Here is a 17,925-nt window from a genome sequence, read left to right as displayed (position 1 = left end):
CTAACCCCACTGAGATCCTCTGCCGATTTGGGTGGATATAGTTGGTCGAGACGTCGCGAGTCTAACCTACTGTACAAGTTTGTTACAGGACTCTTGGGAAAACTCACTATTGTGTTACATCCACGCAAATTCTTTCCTTCATAATAGCATCGCATCGCTGTGGCCATTCTACGAATACAGGCCGCTGTAACGCTCAGATTTGCTATTTTCACTTTTGCTTGACCCCATTCCTCTCTGTGGCTTCCCCAATTCACCACCTCTACAATTTTAATCGAGATGGATGACCAATTCAATGGCCGAACGGATGATGATCTGTTTGCCGATGACTTCGAGCCCGTGAGCGAGTCGATTCCAGCGCCTATCCCAGAGCCGCAACCAAAAGCTCCTGTCGACTCATCTCAAGATCCAGCAACTGAAGCCCAGCCTGCAACTGCCCCTAAATTGATTCAGCCCTCACAGCCGAGTCCGGCCACCAACGCCCCAAGGACATTAGCACACTCGCGACACGCGAAACCTGCACATCAGCAGCGACCGCGAAAACACTCTCCCAAGAAAGCCGCCCCGTCGACGACAAATACTGCACCATCCGATACAGGTGATGCACCAAACTCGAGCGAGACTCCTGTCACCTCTAGCCCCGCTCTAGCGGCTACCACTGTACGCCCCGGCTCAAATACGGCTCTCGCTGACCGCCTAGCTTCCGGCGCGAACCCCCGTACGAAGCTCTCCGAGTCTGAGCTTGCCGAGAAAATGGAACGTATGCGTATCTTGTCTGCGGAAAAGGCGCGCAAATTTGAACAGGCAGAACAGGATAGTCGCTCGCACGCTCTCGCCTATGAGAAGGGTATGGAGGAGGCACGGCGGCGTCGTGCTGAGGAAGCTGAGCGCCGACGGCGGGGCGAGGAAGAGAGACGGCAGATGGATCAGGAGCGTGCCGCAAACCGCGAGCGCAAGTTGAAAGCCATGGGGGCACGAGAGGGCGGCTGGGATGAAGGCAAGTCGGCGGAGGACGAGAAAGATCGACGGGGCTTCAGAGGTGCGAATGGTGGGATTCGCGGAGCCCGGAACATAAGGGGCGCCGAGGCCGAAGAGCCCATCAGGGAGTTCGCTCCGGATGAGTTCCGTGGTCGTGGACGCGGTAGGGGTCGTGGTGGCGTGAGGGGTGGAAGAGGAGGCAGAGGTGGTTTTGCTGATAGACAGGCTGCGGATGCTACTTCGCATCATCAACCACAAAAGAAGCAGCCCGAGCAGACTCCTCCAACCGCAGACGACTTCCCGGCTCTCCCTCCAGCTGCGAAGGTGGACACGACTGTAGAGGCCGCCAAGCCTATATCTTTATCACCTGGGCTGAACTCCCCGCCCATAGGCAAATGGGACGACGAGATGGCTGCACTTGACGCGACGAGTTAAAACCTCTGGATAACGGAAATGTCTTACTGGATATGAAGGTTTTGGGGAATAATAGAGCCCTCGTGGATCTTCGTCTCCATATCTTTGGCGGCGTATCTAGAAAAGACGTGACATAATATAGCTGCTCACTGCATGACTGATTGGGTAATCAAGGGAGACAAGATCATTAGCGTGTCCTGATATAATAGTAATAGAAGCGTGGTTTTACGCATTAATGTTCTCAGTTATGAGAACACGCAAATAAATAGTAAATTTCTCATGGCATGTTTGTACAGTGATATCATGCAAAATTGCTTTAGTTATGCCCCTGCTTAACCCCATCAACAACGCCCAAACTCCAGAACATGTGCAAAGAAGAAGGCAGCCTCCGTCAAGTGGCCTCTCACCAGCCACCGCGGAATCCGCGACCACTTCGTCCTCCATAACCACCACCTCCGCCGCCGCCTCCTCCACGCCTCGGACCCCTTGGACCACCTCTCCAGCCATCGCCATCGTCACGAGGGCCGTCATCCATCATAGGTGGGGGGCGCCCACGACCACGTTCTTTGACCAATGCGTCGTAGGTTTTACGCATTTGGGCATAACCAAGGTGCATTTTTCCGTAGAAATGATCCGCCAATCGCCGATCGTTATCGAGCCTAGAAAGATATGCTCCACACACATCACAGACCTGTAGCTTCTGGTGGCCGGATGGACCACCCGTGTCGCTTAGGTTCTTGAGTTCACGCTCACGTTCTGCCTTGGTCTGCATAGCCTGGCGTACGCGGAAGAACTCCTCGTATGCCCGCGACACCTCGTCCAGGTCGCCCAGGACACGCACCTCGGTCAACCCGCAGTCGATGGTCGAGTTGAGTTCCGAGATGGTCTTGAGGAGCACGTTGGTCTGCCGAATCTCGTCGGGGGTCTTCTCGAGGCGTCGCTGCGCGGTCTCTATCCAGCGGTTGCACTCGTCTATGTACTTCTGCAGATCCCGGAGATAGTCGTGCTCAAAGCCGTACTTCTGCTTCGCAGCCTCGGGCAGCGCTTCGTATTCCTGCTTGAGGGACTCGGCGTGGGACTTGGGACAAGGGCCGGCGTCCTTTTTCGTGTTGATGAACAGATCGTGGGGACACGTGCCCACGAGGAAAGAGCGGCAGACTGTCGGATCGGTGAGCGACTGTGCGGCGCGCTTTTGCGGTGCGCCCATAAGCTGCTCTGTTGGCGGGTGTTAGTTCTGCATCTGCTGCCTGCCATGAGACATGTGGATGGCTCTATACTTACCGAGCAACTTCCGCTGTTCTGCAGCCATGTTGAATACCCCTCTACCAAATTCCTGCCGGGTGTGCTGGGATAGGTCGTGTGTTTGTAGTTGGAAACGGCTGCAGGTAAATATTCAAGCTTCCACTTTTGCGACAAGGCTGGGCTGATAAGTTTCTTGTACAGTAGTGCCGACAAAATCGGAGCTTAGGTAGGTATGCGGGGAGCCAATCGGTGGATTTAGCTAGCGCTAGGGGTCCCCTACCACTCGCAGAGCACACGCTAAACCCGACCGCTACAATGACGGTCTTTGGACGGTGCAGCAGCTCCTTTAACTGCCAAGCTCGTCAACCAGGATGACACTTTTCATGTGGTCACTTTCTTTTCGGTTCTTCAACTCTCCCAGGTCCCCTATGGCCTATAGATATACATGATGACGTCTTTCTTTTCCTATTTGATACCCGTGTTTCTATTTTTCTCTACTGTCTTTGCCTCCGACTACCATGAACAGCTGAACCTCAAGCCGCTCCCCCAATCCTCACTCCTTGCGAGTTTCAACTTCCGGTCGAACACAACGCTGTCGCAATTCGAGGCGCACAACTTTCGATACTTCCCCCGATCACTGGGACAAATACTGCAGCATGTCGGTACGCGGGAACTGCATCTGAGATTTAGCTTGGGCCGGTGGGATGCCGAAAGCTGGGGAGCACGACCTTGGGATGGCACCAAGGAAGGAGGCACGGGCGTGGAGCTATGGGCATGGCTGGAGGCGGACACGGAAGAACAGTGCGTTGATATCAGGCCGAAATGCGGTCCCGGCTAATCTGGAATATAGAGCCGACCTCAAATGGCTGACGTTGACGAATGCCTTGTCCGGCTTGTTCTGCGCGTCCCTGAACTTCATCGATGAGACTCGAACGACCCGGCCTGTTATGTCCTTTCAACCCGAAGGTGATCATGGCTCTAGCCTCGATAATCTGCATCTACTGCATGGCGTCTTACCGCATGAGATTGTGTGCACGGAAAACCTCACGCCATTCTTAAAACTATTGCCATGCAAAGGCAAGGCTGGAATTTCGAGTCTGCTGGATGGACATAAGTTATTTGATGCGTCGTGGCAGAGCATGGCAATAGATGTTCGACCTGTATGCCCCCGAGGTCAAGAGTGCGTCTTGCAAATAGAACAAACCATTGACATGGTTCTTGATATCGAGAGGTCGAAGCGACCGAGGGGTAAGTCGAGTACATCAATCAAGTTCACCATAGGCTAACACACAGCCCAAGGTAACCCTATCCCACGGCCACCGCCAGGGTATGATCTGAAATGCAATGCCACGAAGCCGTACCACTCAGGCGACACGTGTTTTCCTTCTGACTTTGCAGAAGGCGAGGACTGGTCCATAGACCAGATCTTTGGCAAGTTCCTCAGAGGGACGTGCCCTTTGACGGACCCGGATGTTCCGCCTGTTTGCATACATGTCCCAGAGAGAAGGGACATATTTACGACAGCTAATGCGGTTGAACTCAAGAACTCTGATGGCCTCTCTCGATGTTATCAAGTCCCTTCTGAAGGTGAATTTTCGATGATCCTACCTCGGATGCCTCGAGAGGGTGACAATGCCAAAACAATTGCAGATGAGACAGTTCGGCCAGAAACACCACTTCTTTACGCAGAACGTAGCTTGACGGGCCACGGCCAAGAACGTGGCGGTGTTCAATCTATTCTCACAAACCCTAGCCCCGACACTGCAATTGAATTCGTATATATGGAAAGCTTGCCATGGTTCATGCGCATCTATCTTCACACGCTCAAGGCCCGTGTTGAAGCTGCCCCAGGGGCCAAAGATGAGATTATCGAAGAAATATATTACCGCCCGGCTCTCGATCGAGCAAGGGGCACCCAACTCGAGTTGCGTGTGCGCATTCCTCCTGCTAGCACTGTATTTCTCACATATGACTTCGAGAAATCCATTCTACGCTACACAGAATATCCACCTGATGCAAATAGGGGTTTCGACGTCGCAGCCTCAATCATAACAATCCTCCCGTCAACTGCACCCGGGGCACCACCTTCCCGACTGAAGATATCGAATTTGCGAACGACGAGTTTACTACTCAGCTTACCTACCCCTGATTTCAGTATGCCTTACAATGTGATCATATTTACGAGTACTGCGATCGCTCTCGCTTTTGGAGGGCTTTATAATCTCCTGGTCCGGAGATTCGTAGGTGCCGATGAGAGCCCGGAAGGGGCTGGTGGTCTCAAGGGCAAGCTAGCTCTTTTAGTCAAAAGGCTATCTGCAAAATTCAAGGTTGCAAGAGGACGGACTGAATAATGTCATTCCGGCGAGTGATCATTAATAATAAGATCAAACTTACAAAGAGTACTCAACCACGCAGTATCAGCACCAGACCAGTCATGCTTGACAGAGACAGACTCTGTCGTTGTCATGTCACCATCATCCCAGTCACTTTGAGCTTTCAGCGTGCCACAAACACCCCTTTCTAGTATAAACTACCGATCACGGCTGCCCAGCAGCAAACACTTGGGTTACGCGGCACTGTTCAACCTTCATACCATTTGCCTATACAAACTTGTGACACATACGTAATCTTCGTTCGATGTCCTACTGTTGTACAGGTAGATTCGTACTCGGCAAACACGCACTAGGCCACGGGCCCCGGCGATCTACCAATTGTCCCACATTATGCTACGCCTCTTCCTGGATCTTCAGTGTTTGCGTAATAGGGGAGAGAAAGGGGAATGAGAGAGGATTCAGCACGGAGTTGATAATACCATAACCAAGATACAGCCTAGATATAACTAGACCATAGCTAGTACGTAATTAGAGTATCATGAGAGTATGAATGTTGCTCTACTAGAATGTTACCAGCTGACGTCAGGGCTCTGCAAGGCCCCTGCTTAGAGCACGGAGACTACAAGACGCACTGTTCAGACTATGCAGACAGGGAGGAAATTGTCAAGTTATTAGCATATCTTATCATGAGTTACTTATACCGTCGGCCAACAAAATCTGTGAAGGCCAGTAGTAAGGGCCGCAACGAACCATGCGAAGAGCAACGACTAACATATCGATTGACTTGTAGTACATACCCGCTGCTTGAAGTAACCTTATACCAAAGCAGTTCTTGAGAAAATCATCAGTCAAACTAACAACACGCGATAGATGAATGCTTCTCCGCAGACCTACGCCGCAGTGTTCTCGCCTGTCTTCTCCTTTCGTACATAGAGCTCGATCCCATGGAACGGTTGATACTTTGGAAATCCTAGGCAGATATATTCATTCTTGAGCATGGCGTCCACTCTAGGGGATGTTGGATCAGATCTATACAGTGATTAGACTAGTCTCTTGTTGGGGCCACATGTCTATCTATCTGAGGGAACCTTACGAAAGAAAATTCCTCTTATCGCCTGAAGGTGGATTCCACATCATAGCGACTGGGCGCGCAAGGTCGGCAACAATCTGTTTGACGGGGATAACAGGGGCGGAAGAGATCACGAAACTGGTATCGTCCAGGTCCAAGAATGCTTGGGGATCATCAATCGTCTGAATCCCAATTCTGGAAAGAGCCTCGATGACAGGAGGGGTTAGCTGCGGGTCTTGAGCAAAGCAGCGGACCTCGTTCGACTTCGCGGCCTTCGCGATAAGTTCTCCCATGCTCCGGAGGAGACAGTATTGTGCGGCCGAATTCTGTCTGTGTATTTCTCTCACGTCACGCATGCTTCCCAGAGCAATGCCGAAGATTTTACGCGCTGTCGAGAATGCCGGATTAGATGCGATGAGTTTTTGCAATGTCGCGTATTCAGACGTTGCCTCCCATTCCTTCTTCTTTTCGTGGAGCTTTTCCACGAAGTAGGCGGCAGGGGGATGGGGTAAATGCTGGTGCATCGGAGGGCAGACTTGTGTCCATTGCCACACCACTTCGAGGGGTAGGTAAGCACATTCCAGAGTGTCTACACCGCGGAATGGAAGGTTATATTCGAAGTAACCCGTCATTCTCTGGAGTGAGTTATACTTCAGTACTAGCCTTGTCCTGGCGAGGGTTAGTACTCTGACGCTGAAGATCTTGGGTCATGGGTATGGAATGTACCGTATCAGGATCCCACCATCTTTACATGTGTGCTTTTCCGGTAGTCCGTGAAGGTCCATACCCACCTCTTTACCATTGAGGCCAACGATTTTCATTATTGGAAATTCCTCTGTGTTTGCCGCTGTCTTTTCCAACTGGCGCTTGACGTTCTCTAATCCCTCTTTGGTGAACCATGGAACACCACGGTTGTACATCGATTTAAGGTCCAAAACAATCTTACGCAATTCATCACGATGGTTATACCACGCTGGTTTGGCTGCGCTCATGTTCAAAGGTATTGTAACTTGCTGATACACAAAGCTGGTTTTGCTTGCTGATACAACCACGTATTAGAAACAGATAGATGACGAACTGTATGGGAAACAAATTAATCAATAGAAGACCGATCTAATCTCTTCTAGCCATATATAACGTGCAATTTGTTTCAACATACCTGTAGACGCTCAAGGTGAGGAAAGGCCCCGGTTTGCAGGAGTTAGGATACTTAGTGGCGTAGGAGAGATGTCCCAGGTAATTAATTAATTGAGAAGTACAAGGGTGCTGTATATTCCTTTACCACCTATTCATGTGAGAGATCTATACGCCTCATTATATAAATGGAACAGGCGTCTGTGCTTTCGTGCTCAGTCATCCAGTAGTACAGGAAATGACTCACAGATCCCGTTCACCTACGAAAGCCCTCTCCCTTGGCAATACAATGCAGTGTTAACACAAGATGGCCTGATCAAGTAGGACTCAACAAACAGTCTGAGGGATTCTGAGCAATCAGGACGCTTCCGGTCTTTGTGTATCACTCATTATCTTGCCGTCCAGATAGATACACCATGGCAAGTCACCAGGAAGCCGGCCAGTGATGTCGTGAATTACGTAGATACATTACAACCATAGTACAGACAGCAGTACGAGTGAAACCACCAGTGATAACAAACGCCCCAAAATCCATGTACACTGAAATCCTTACAGAGCCAATATCCCAAATCCTTGTGATCCTTTGAACCTTTTAAGGGTATTGTTGCAACCCTGACGCCTTATCCTATCCGGTGTCTCTTATACAAATGATCTCTCTCCAGTTGGTGTGCCACCCAACAACTCCGGTGATAGTTCATCGGTCTCTATAATCTTAGAGAGCGCCGGGGCTCGTTTACTTGAAGCCTTCCTCACCACCCTGAAAAGTCTCCTGGGGGACTCTTCGGCCTTGGTTTGCTCACTACTCAGTTCATCAGGCTGTGATACAGATGATCGTCTAAGGGTTAAGTGCTCCGTCATGTTTAAAGCGAAAAGCCGCTCTCCTCCTCGTCTTAGCCTATCACGTGCCAAGGCACGTAGTATTGGGATCGAAGCAGCCATTACTGTGATATTGTGTCAGATACTATTGCTTACACTGATGCTCTCATGTCTGACTGCTTATAGTGTACGTGGCACTGAATGTCTTGATATGATGGAATAAAACTTGATTTGAAACACGTACTTGTGACTGCAGTCTCTGCGATGGACAGCACAACGAGCTGAATGGAGTTACCTATAACATAGATCAGTATTATTTTCCAGACATAATGCGGTAAGTCTTACTGATATTTTCCTCGAATGTACCGATCAGAGCATAGATCTTAGCAAGTGCGATCGTTCCGGCACTATGGGTCGATTAGTCTCAGTCATCGGTTACTCTCTGAAGAGAAACTTGGATTACAATAAGCCGAGGCTCATTGCGCATATAGCGCCAATTCTCTCTTTCTTGGTCATCTCCATCTTCCAAATTATCTTCCACGGTAGAAGCGCTAATAGAATATCCGTAGCTCCTGAATAGGCTGAGCCAGGGTTTGAGTTAGTCTTGCAAATACCAAACTACGAAAGCATTCATACCTGCAGAAAAAGTATTGTATCCGATTAGCGTTTCCCGCGGCCAACATGAACCCGGTGTGGAAGCGATGAAGCTTTTCTCCACTGGCGTACACGCTACCCAGTTGAAGGTGAGGCTCAGGCCCATAGCCACATTAATCGTAACAATCGCGAACCAGATGATCCACTTGACCCAACCGCTTGAAATGCGAAGCAGAGTGAGTGCGAACGAAGTCTTGCTGATTGTTGCACCTAGTATGGAGAAGAGGCCTGATATGAGCAGTGCTAGTAATATCTGGGGCAAGGCGCTCGCGGGAACTTCGTAAGGTTGCTGGCCAAAACCTTGCGATATTGCGACAGTAGTTGCTATGTTGGATAGCACAATGCAGATCTAAACAGATATGTGAACAAGATGGCGACACGAATGGATGTTTTTTCCCCCTACCCAAGACTTCGTCATCAGATATTAGTAAGTGTTCATCTCTAAGTTCCCGGATTAAGGTAAGAGGTTGTGGTTATGTAGCGAGGCAGGAATCCAATCACGGGCTCTGGCTGCTGGCCTCAACAAAAGGAGGAATTCAATAGACTCTTGAGCGACTCACGACTGTTAATAAATGGTCATCCCACCACAAGCCCCAGTGTTTTCGTAGTTTGAGGTAAAGCCTCAAAGCCAACCACCCCAATGAAAGTGCCGCAAGAGCCCATATGCACGCTGCAACTGCGCCACCGAGGTTGTTGTCCTCCAGTTCGTCGCCTAATTCAATCAGTGGTATCACTATACCTCCCAAGGACGAGTCTAAGATCAAGGCATCGTCTGTGTCCATAATAACGTATCAAAATCTTGAGGTTATCCGCCTTCGATGATTATTTGCTTTCTCCGGTCCTTATCGCGTAGTGCTGTCATATTACAGTGACGATGGATCATAGAATGTGAAAGAATAAGAAGAGGAATAGGGTTGCGGGTGTCCTTTCGACTAGTTGGCTCAGCCTTATAGGGCCCAATTTGGGGCTAGAACGGTACGTCGCAATGATATCTGGGATGCACTTGTGGTGATCATGAAGGGGTTCCGGGGTAAAATCAGGGTCGCTGAGATGCTGCTACTTGAAACCCTCGCACAAGATCGCCGCCAGGGATCAACATCATGGGGTAAGTAAAAACCACAACTCGCTTTCACCAATTCAATTTGCTGTAAAGAATTCAGGGGAGGCAAACCATTGAATTGTATATAATTGATCTACTTAAACATGTGTCAGACCGACTATCATGCCTGATCTGAGAGTCGAGTTTCGGCCCACCGTCCGGGACGTTGCCATGAGCGGGCCCCTCTTCTCCGGATCGTCCTGGTCTTCACAGTTCAACCGGTAATGATCAGCTATCAAGACATTCCCCGTTTCACGTTGCGCTCGGGCTTTCTAATTCTATGCTGAGTTTAAGTTCACTGGATATCGTATTTGTGGAATGCTACACAAACAATTAAGCGGATAAATATCCCACCTTCATGCCTTTGCGACTTGGCGAAGCCTACCATGCAGATCTTCTCCTTAGCTAAGGGTTCCTTACTGTGAGTGATTCTCTTCTCACGCGGTAAATCATACCATAAATTCATTACGTATCTATTCAATGCCAAAATCGTCAAGCATAATGCTGTGGGCGCTCAATCTGCTGATCCAGGTTGCGGTTGTAACGGGGACCTCGCCTAGTCTGTTCGTGTAGTTCCGGACTGTATACCCTCAAAGTCTATACAGCATACAAGGTCAGCAAGAAGCTCCATTGATAGTGCACTTTTCCATTTCAAAACGGCAAGCCTAAATATGCTAAATGTCACGGAATGACATAAGGAGTGCAGTACTATGCCACTACGCCACCAAAAGGTAACGACGAGTTATCAAGTCGAAGGCTTGACGTCTCTGCACTCACTATATAGTACTGTACTGTGACACTAAAAACATACGCCGACTTCGATTACTGATATGCAGGACTTTAGCCACATTAAGCCACTTCTCCGCACTTATGAATACTAAGTAGACTCCAGACTCGGGGTTCTGGTGCCGGGCGCGCTGTGGCTGCTCACTTGGCTATTATACCAACGGCTAACTACATTTTGCATTAGATCTGGTAAAGGAAAATCAAATTATTGGAGAGGCACGAGCATCCCCGGGTTCCTTAAATATGTAAAAGGGCATGAGAGATGTCGTCATCGATGAATTCGTTGATGGATTGTTATAAAGAGCACATATCGTACTTGAATGAGTACCAATTTAGAGGCAGTCATTTCAATCTAGTGCAATATTGTTTCTGAGGCCCAACATGGATGACCGGTTCCAGATGATCTTGCAAAGCTCATGCTCGTTGCGGCTGCAGAGTGGATATTCATATTAGCTCAGCTCTCTCAGTTTGCTTTGGTGATTACCTCGACGTCCATGATCTTACTGTGAACTAGTCACCTATTACGTAGCAGTTACTTGAGAGAAAGGCTAGACTTCGCCACTATATAATTAGGGTTTACCTAATTATCTATTGTATCTCGTCTATTGAACACCGAATAACAGAGGTCGAATATAGCTTACTAAGGACCCTTTACGTAAAATGGCTGTATGTTTCATATTCCCAATCTTGAAGTCCAATGTTTAATTGAGACACTGATTGCTATGTTCTCTAACCTAAGAAACTACAATAAATCGAAATCCCCTTGTTACGACATGTAATATGGCTGATGGCTGATGTGAGCTAGTGCTGGTTCGCGAATGCTCCTAGCGCTTCACACTTTAAAGGAGGGAAAAGGTCGATTCAACTCAGTATTAGAAGGACCGACTGATCATGTCTTACAAGTGTATTCGGCCCTACCTTATTAATATACCAAAGTTCGATATTGTGAGATATGCGCGCACCCGCGTCACAGACGTAAGTTACGTTCACCATCATTGTTCATAGAGCGGGGACACTTCGTATTAGAAGGCTTACGCTACTGTCAACGAATGATAGTATAGCCTGATTACCCCAAGGCTACTCCGAGCTTTGGCTTAGCCTCCTGCTATCAGCTCATGTGAGTCCTGAGCCTCATCATACCGGTTAACCAACATCGGGGCTGTGCTGACGGGCTTCGATTGAGTACACAACAACATCAGCTATCTGAACGCCATCCATTTCTGTCCATCCGTCTCTCACCGTACCATTAATAGAACAGCAAAGCATAAAGCTTCCATCAGCTAATGGAAGCTGTGCTTTTAAGGGTTCCGGGCAGTGTTGGTTAGTTACTACCAGCGTGGCTCTTATATTCAACTTGGAAGCTTCCACGATACTTGATGATGAATATCTCACAGGCTTCTTGCGGTCAGATACATCAGCTTATCTCGGTGAAGCCACGGAGCGGGTGGCGTTGTAAGAACTCCGGCTTCACTGGAAATACATAGGACTCTTTTCTCACACACCGATAGTCATAGTTGTGGTTTGGTGATCTTGCTTCGATCTTCACATTTCTACCAAAACCGCATTATGTATCCATACCAATGACATACGAGGCTCATCATAGGCTCACGTGGTCTGACGTGAACTTCTATTCTCTAGCATAAGCAGCAAGTCCTATGCTTGTCGGCGACGAGGCGCCGGCATTGTTTGATGATTAGATAATTCATCATCTGGCAAGTATAAGAAGGGCGACATTTCGTCCAATTTCCAGCTCTATTTTTGAGCACCAACACAAACGGTTTACGCACTTGACTTCATTATTCAATCAATCTCCAACACTCAACATCAATTCAAAATGCAGTTTTCTAACCTTCTCATCGCTGGCCTTGGCCTCATCGCCGGATCCCAGGCCCAGCCTGTCGAGGAACGTGGCGTTGTCGCCCACATCACCTTCCACGGCGGCCCTGCCTCGTACCAGCTATCCGTTCCCGCTGATGGAACCCCAGTCCCAACCAGTATGTCCATCTCCAGTATCACACATTCGGCAGAGCTCTCACGATTAGACTAACACTTTCCTCAGACAACGGTATCTCTGTCGATACCATTGACGCCGACTACAATATTCGGGATCTGTGCACGTTTGCCACCTCTGGCCCACAGACCTTGGTTGGGTCGACCACTCACCTCACAGTCGGTCCCCCTCAGCCAATTCTCAGCGTGACCTGCTGGAAGTCTTAAGCAACCTCATATGGCGATGGACAGCCGAGCATACTTGACGCTTCGTCTTCAGTTAGGGTAGGAAACTCTTCCCACGACAATCTTAAGAGTTGGCATACGATTCGAGCTGTGGATTAGCGATTGAGATTAGATATTATGTTCAACAGGACTGCTGGCCCCTAAATTCTCTGTCATATCCACATAAACATAGCCAATATTAAATATATGTGTGATATACGATAATATCTAACAATTCTCGGCTGAAGTGACCGCACTAGTATTTGTGACCACGGTGTGTGAATTTCGAGTAGGTTGTGAAATAATCTGTTTCGTAATATCTCAATAAGCATATTCTCTCAACTCATACTGAAAATGATTTCATCGCTACTTTGATTTTAATGGGTACATATATAAGCTCTTTGCAGTGTTGACAGTTTGTGATGATCGCCGACAAGAACGATTCTACTCAGCTTGTATTGTAACATGTTGTCTATTCAATCGTCTAGTAACGTCTTGCAGATTTGCGTTCCGAAGAGACTCTGTTATGGTGGTCATATCACTAATTTCAACATTGACAAATCGCTGAATTCATTCAAACTAACTGCGCTATAACTACTCCTGTAAGTTACCCCTATTCCTGGAGAGAATAAGATACATATTGTGCCAAAAACAGAAAAAGGAGGATCGTAATCTACATAATGGTAGCAAGTATCCATAACCTGAATTCGCTATATCAACGATTAAACGCTCATAATGTTTGCTTAGGCGCAGCCGTTAACCGATCTGTTTCAGGCGTTTGAGATGGACAAGTCTCATTGTGCCGAAATTGCGCTTTTCGAGGGTTTATCCTGCTCCTCTTGTAAAATTGCCTCCAACTCACTTTCCATCTTATCTTTAACGGCCAATAGTCTTAGCCAGAAGTCAAAGTCGTGGCCCACAAAATCTTTCAGATGCAGAACAGGCAATTGGTATGGAGGTGAGTCTGCAGCCCACTTAGTTTCATAATTTCGTTCGACCTGCGGCGGGAGATTTAAATCAAGCCCTAGAGCCTTCGCAAAAGTTATTCCCGATGGCGGTAAGACGGCTTGATCTAGTTTGGCCGTGTCTACCTTCTCCACGGCGGCAAGAAACGCGGTTAAAAAGCCGATCCAGTCCAAGGTTTCTTCCGCTGAGCGGCATGGTGGCACTGCGTTATGATGATCAGTAAGCTGTCCTTCGTTGGAGTCAAATCTAAGTATAATAGTATGAGGAACCATTTCCCGAAGAGTGTGCGTTCGTTGTCAAGAATGGAAGCTACAGATCTAGCTGAAACACTCACTTTGGCGGAATTCAATAGTAACATAAACATCGTCAACACCTGCGAAGTTCCATTTGCAAAACCTCCCTCCGCAAGTTTCTATGTCAATGTCAAACAATCTATGCGTTTTACCGCTTGAGTAGTCATCCGACTCAACAATCGCTCCAAAAGCGCCACCACACAGCAACCTATACAACTCGCGGATATCTTCGGCGCTGCGAATGCACTCCCAACAGCTCTTCAGGTCGTTCAAAGGCTTTAACCCATTGTGTCTGGGTCTTAATCTATTTCTCTTCGCATAGAACCGGCCATTTTTCCAGCCTTGTGGGTGCATCTGGTCATTAGGATCCATTGTGCCTGGCATGAGGTCGTCGATTGCTCTCTCAAAATAAACGACGCAGAAAGCAAGCTTTCGAGCTAAATCAATTGGGAATCGAAAGTATCCAGATAGAGAGAAGTGTACTAGAACTCGTTGTCAATCCTATCATTTCCGTCCACATCTTTGGGGGGGGCGGGGATGGGAGTGCGAAGGAGTATGAAACATCTGAGAGTTTTCTCAACAGAGAATTACAATGCTTGAAACAAGAAAACGTACTATGCGTGCTGCACAGCTTCCAATACCTCATACTTGGTACTTTGAAAGGTTCTATGATCCCCCACATAGTTTGAATGTCGCGCTTGTAGATAGGATTATTAATGGCTATAATAGGTGTTTTGATCTCGAAGCCCGCTCCAGGGTCTACAGATGATTAGTCTATGACATAACTAGAATAATGGATGTAGAAGGTGGCATTAATCACATTGTATTCCCAATGGCTCCAAGCTTGGATCGATAGTGATACACCATGTCCGATACTCCTGGTTTTGGTCGTTGTGTTGTGTGCCGTAGGCCTTAAGACCTTTATTATTGAATAATATAGCAAGTTCGTCTATAGATGCGGCCGTATCTAGCAGTTCGTTTTGCGCCGTCAATTCATTCCACTTGGTCATAGCGAGCGGCGCCTCAATTTCGACACCTATTAGCAATCCGGGCATTCGAGTATTGTGTGCTTGCTGTCCATTGGTGTTATTTCTTTCGAGGGATGTGACCTCCGTTGACGTGGTCTCCGTGGACGTTATTCCCGTTGGCGCAATATTGGCCTCTATGTCATCCATGCTGTAAGAAGTGATTATCGATAATATAGAAATAGGCTGTATAGGAATCACGCCGTGCTAGAAAATAAGTGGCGTGTCGATTATCTGCTATGTGAGTAGATCGGTAGAGCCAAAGATTAGTATTTGCTGTTTGTACTCGGAATTGAAGACGAACATGGGTCCCTTCCAATACAAGCAGCAACTTAGCTATAAGTCGAAGCAAGTGTAAACCCAACATATAGCTAAGTCTATTTTTGGGTCGTTCATTCCTTGTATAACAGCTCGAAAACCATAGTGCTTAGAATTCGAAAGACTGTATCGTTACTGCCTGATTTCGGCTCATAATGACCCGTTTTCACCTCCATCTGAGAGCTAATTACAGAATGAACTTGCCTCAACTTCATCAAGTAAAACTAATGCATCGAAGGTAAGGACGACCATAATACAGATGGCAGGCAGACATCAGCAAATCTATTATTAGTGTCCCAGCAGTGACTGTATTTCAGTCAAGAACACTATTTGTGATATGCGCTAGACATTCTGAACACCTTCGTACGCCTCTCTACGTGGTGTGCTTCTAGAATTTGGTTGAGTCGCCTTCGTATTCAAAGTTGATGCTATTCAGCCTCCGCTCGTTTCAGTCATGTTGGTAGACCGTTCAGTTGATAAAGAGTCAATGTCAGCCATCAGGGTCAGAAAGAAAGACTTCAGATAGACCCTCATTCTGTGCTGCCTTGCTAGGCAGTGAATGCACTTGATAGGCTGAAGACAGCATTGGCAGAATTGGAACGCTGAAATGAGAGGTATATGAGCGTTCCGTTCACCTAATCTATATCATAAGAGTAAGGTGGGAAAATCCCCTTATATACATGAACGCTCCTTCGTGTGCCCCTTGATATGGTACACGAAGCGACGTATTGACCACCAACACGTTCAACATGGAAGTCTTCGAGAAATTGGTTACCTGACACTACGTTCCCGATCATGATTGCTGCTCATCTGTGCTCTTCACTTATTCGCAAAAACCAAAACAACAAAACTTTTTGTCTGTATAACTGTGCATGCATTCTATGAATTGGGTATCTAGCAGCCTCTCTGAGACCTTACAAAAGAAACAGTTCGATAAGCGACCTCTCAAACTAAAACTTATGAATTTGATCTTTTGTGTATCCCAGCTCTCCCAGTATACCACCCGGCTGCTTACGGTTCCCAACAAGCGCCGTCTCCATAGCCGGCGGGCCACAAACAAACACTTTCGTGTTCTCTGTCGCAGGAGTCGCCGTCATGACTTTGCCCAAGAGCTCTTTCGTGACATATCCCTTCGGATAAGGAGAGTTGGGGATGGGGTTGCTGACGGTGTAGATGGCCTTGAAACGGCCCGGAAACCGGCGCTCGAAGTCCTCAAACTCCGGCTTCAACAGCACGTCGGCGTCCGTGTTGACGCCGAACACGAGTGTTATGCGGGTCTTCTCCTCGGGATTGTTCAATATGCCCTGAATCAATTGGTACATGGGTGTGATACCCGCACCTCCGGCGATAAGAGTAATGTCTTGGTGCTTATTCGGCGTCCACTTGTATCCCGAGATGGGCGTGACAAAGCGGAGATAATCGCCGGGCTGCAGTGAGTGGATGTGAGTACTCTGCTTGCCGTTGGGGTATTTCTTCACCATTAACTCGAGGACACCAGGCTCATCTAGGGGCCATTGTTAGTAACGCGAGGATTTGGCAACGCGGGTCACGTGTGCTTACCACTAGGTGTGATGGGCGTGTAAGGGCGTACACAGGGTAGAATGCTGCCTTTCGGCCAAGAAAACGTAAGCAGAGCAGCTGTTGGTTGGGTCAGTCAGCATTGTTATGCTCTAAGTACTAGTTTCATCCTTGCGGCGACTTACATGTAAGCGGCAATCCACTGACGTGTTGGTCTGTTGGCAGTGCAAAGCGTAGTTTCTTCATGTTGTGATTGACGACCTCACTGCTCTCCAGTTGAAGTGACAAGAAGGCCGGGCCACCTCCAAAGGCCTTTGGCGGCATGCCGCTGTCTGCGTGTGCCACGCCCATCATGTATCGTGAGTATATGCCAAGCCCGACACCAGCTAGCGCTACGGTTCCCACGACGGTGGGGAGCCGCCCAGTCAGAATGCTTCTTGTAGCCATCTTTGCTTAGGCCTAAAGAAGTTTCATAAAATGCGAGTCGAGGGTAGTAAGACGAGAATGAGACACGAGACAAAATAGAGTGATCGTTATGAAAAGAGACGGCCGGACTGCCCCAAATTCCCTTCCTGTTCGGGCAGCGGTGGCGTCTGTGGTTGGTTCAATTCAATAGTGGGTAGGTGCCCGCTGAAAGGAGAAGCTGTGCAGTGATGGTCTTCACGACGCGGGGAGTCTCGAGATAATAGAAAGTCGCGGATAGTTAAGTTGGCATCTACTCATTCATCGAAAAGGGCTGTCGTCGACTTAAGTATCTGTTTCGTCTCACAAAGATCCTTCGGTACCGAATGATTTTATGTAATCCGAGGCCGTGCAGGGGACGGGAACTGATGTCCGAAGCCCGACGTCTTTTCAGCTGCAAACGTAGGCGCCAATCAATTCGCTGCGACGGGCGTTAGGAGCTGGCTGACACCGGTGACGGGACCTTGAAAGCCCGCTGTTTGTTGGCCCTAAAAAGGGGCATGTACGAAGTAAGCAGGCGTTCCACAGACCCGGGACCATCTATCTCTAACTACGTCATTGCAAAAGAGAACGACAATCTATGGGATCGGACCTAGTCACGGTATTA

At 48.2% G+C, this 17,925-nt stretch overlaps 8 protein-coding genes across 8 annotated transcripts; 3 read left to right on the top strand and 5 right to left on the bottom strand.

The window, feature by feature from the left end:
• The first annotated feature begins 4 nt into the window (after positions 1 to 4).
• F5B22DRAFT_609211 (uncharacterized protein) lies at positions 5 to 1,604 on the top strand. Its single transcript, XM_047975127.1, has one exon. It carries the CDS (start codon positions 277 to 279, stop codon positions 1,408 to 1,410), a length of 1,134 nt encoding a protein of 377 aa, XP_047830277.1. The 5' UTR covers positions 5 to 276; the 3' UTR covers positions 1,411 to 1,604.
• On the bottom strand, positions 1,605 to 2,807 carry F5B22DRAFT_609210 (LUC7 protein). Its single transcript, XM_047975126.1, has 2 exons — positions 2,671 to 2,807; positions 1,605 to 2,604 (listed from the first exon to the last, which is right to left on the bottom strand). The coding sequence occupies exons 1-2, from the start codon at positions 2,696 to 2,698 to the stop codon at positions 1,793 to 1,795; spliced, it is 840 nt and encodes a 279-aa protein (XP_047830276.1). The 5' UTR covers positions 2,699 to 2,807; the 3' UTR covers positions 1,605 to 1,792.
• Positions 2,808 to 2,965: 158 nt separating this feature from the next.
• On the top strand, positions 2,966 to 5,256 carry F5B22DRAFT_211002 (Gpi16 subunit). The gene is made up of 3 exons (XM_047969679.1): positions 2,966 to 3,432; positions 3,482 to 3,879; positions 3,931 to 5,256. The coding sequence occupies exons 1-3, from the start codon at positions 3,077 to 3,079 to the stop codon at positions 4,980 to 4,982; spliced, it is 1,806 nt and encodes a 601-aa protein (XP_047830275.1). The 5' UTR covers positions 2,966 to 3,076; the 3' UTR covers positions 4,983 to 5,256.
• A 415-nt stretch (positions 5,257 to 5,671) lies between these two features.
• Positions 5,672 to 6,800, bottom strand: F5B22DRAFT_609206 (uncharacterized protein). Its single transcript, XM_047975125.1, has one exon. It carries the CDS (start codon positions 6,663 to 6,665, stop codon positions 6,054 to 6,056), a length of 612 nt encoding a protein of 203 aa, XP_047830274.1. The 5' UTR covers positions 6,666 to 6,800; the 3' UTR covers positions 5,672 to 6,053.
• A 1,006-nt stretch (positions 6,801 to 7,806) lies between these two features.
• On the bottom strand, positions 7,807 to 9,419 carry F5B22DRAFT_647161 (uncharacterized protein; the record flags this gene model as incomplete). Its single annotated transcript, XM_047978828.1, has 6 exons — positions 7,807 to 8,108; positions 8,228 to 8,278; positions 8,329 to 8,390; positions 8,447 to 8,564; positions 8,620 to 8,986; positions 9,198 to 9,419. The coding sequence occupies 6 exons, from the start codon at positions 9,417 to 9,419 to the stop codon at positions 7,807 to 7,809; spliced, it is 1,122 nt and encodes a 373-aa protein (XP_047830273.1).
• A 2,653-nt stretch (positions 9,420 to 12,072) lies between these two features.
• On the top strand, positions 12,073 to 12,956 carry F5B22DRAFT_210988 (uncharacterized protein). The gene is made up of 2 exons (XM_047969678.1): positions 12,073 to 12,516; positions 12,582 to 12,956. Exons 1-2 carry the CDS (start codon positions 12,357 to 12,359, stop codon positions 12,737 to 12,739), a joined length of 318 nt encoding a protein of 105 aa, XP_047830272.1. The 5' UTR covers positions 12,073 to 12,356; the 3' UTR covers positions 12,740 to 12,956.
• A 574-nt stretch (positions 12,957 to 13,530) lies between these two features.
• Positions 13,531 to 15,170, bottom strand: F5B22DRAFT_656478 (uncharacterized protein; the record flags this gene model as incomplete). The annotated part of the gene is made up of 4 exons (XM_047979960.1): positions 13,531 to 13,904; positions 14,037 to 14,477; positions 14,611 to 14,754; positions 14,816 to 15,170. The coding sequence occupies 4 exons, from the start codon at positions 15,168 to 15,170 to the stop codon at positions 13,531 to 13,533; spliced, it is 1,314 nt and encodes a 437-aa protein (XP_047830271.1).
• A 781-nt stretch (positions 15,171 to 15,951) lies between these two features.
• On the bottom strand, positions 15,952 to 17,827 carry F5B22DRAFT_609202 (oxidoreductase NAD-binding domain-containing protein). The gene is made up of 3 exons (XM_047975124.1): positions 17,042 to 17,827; positions 16,899 to 16,976; positions 15,952 to 16,842 (listed from the first exon to the last, which is right to left on the bottom strand). Exons 1-3 carry the CDS (start codon positions 17,301 to 17,303, stop codon positions 16,289 to 16,291), a joined length of 894 nt encoding a protein of 297 aa, XP_047830270.1. The 5' UTR covers positions 17,304 to 17,827; the 3' UTR covers positions 15,952 to 16,288.
• Positions 17,828 to 17,925: the final 98 nt, after the last annotated feature.

The sequence above is a fragment of the Xylaria bambusicola genome, assembly GCF_022495145.1.
Source record: "Xylaria bambusicola strain CBS 139988 unplaced genomic scaffold F5B22scaffold_24, whole genome shotgun sequence".
Lineage (NCBI taxonomy): Eukaryota > Fungi > Ascomycota > Sordariomycetes > Xylariales > Xylariaceae > Xylaria > Xylaria bambusicola.
The sequence above is the reverse complement of the archived record's forward strand: the minus strand, read 5'-3'. Positions and strand labels throughout refer to the sequence as shown.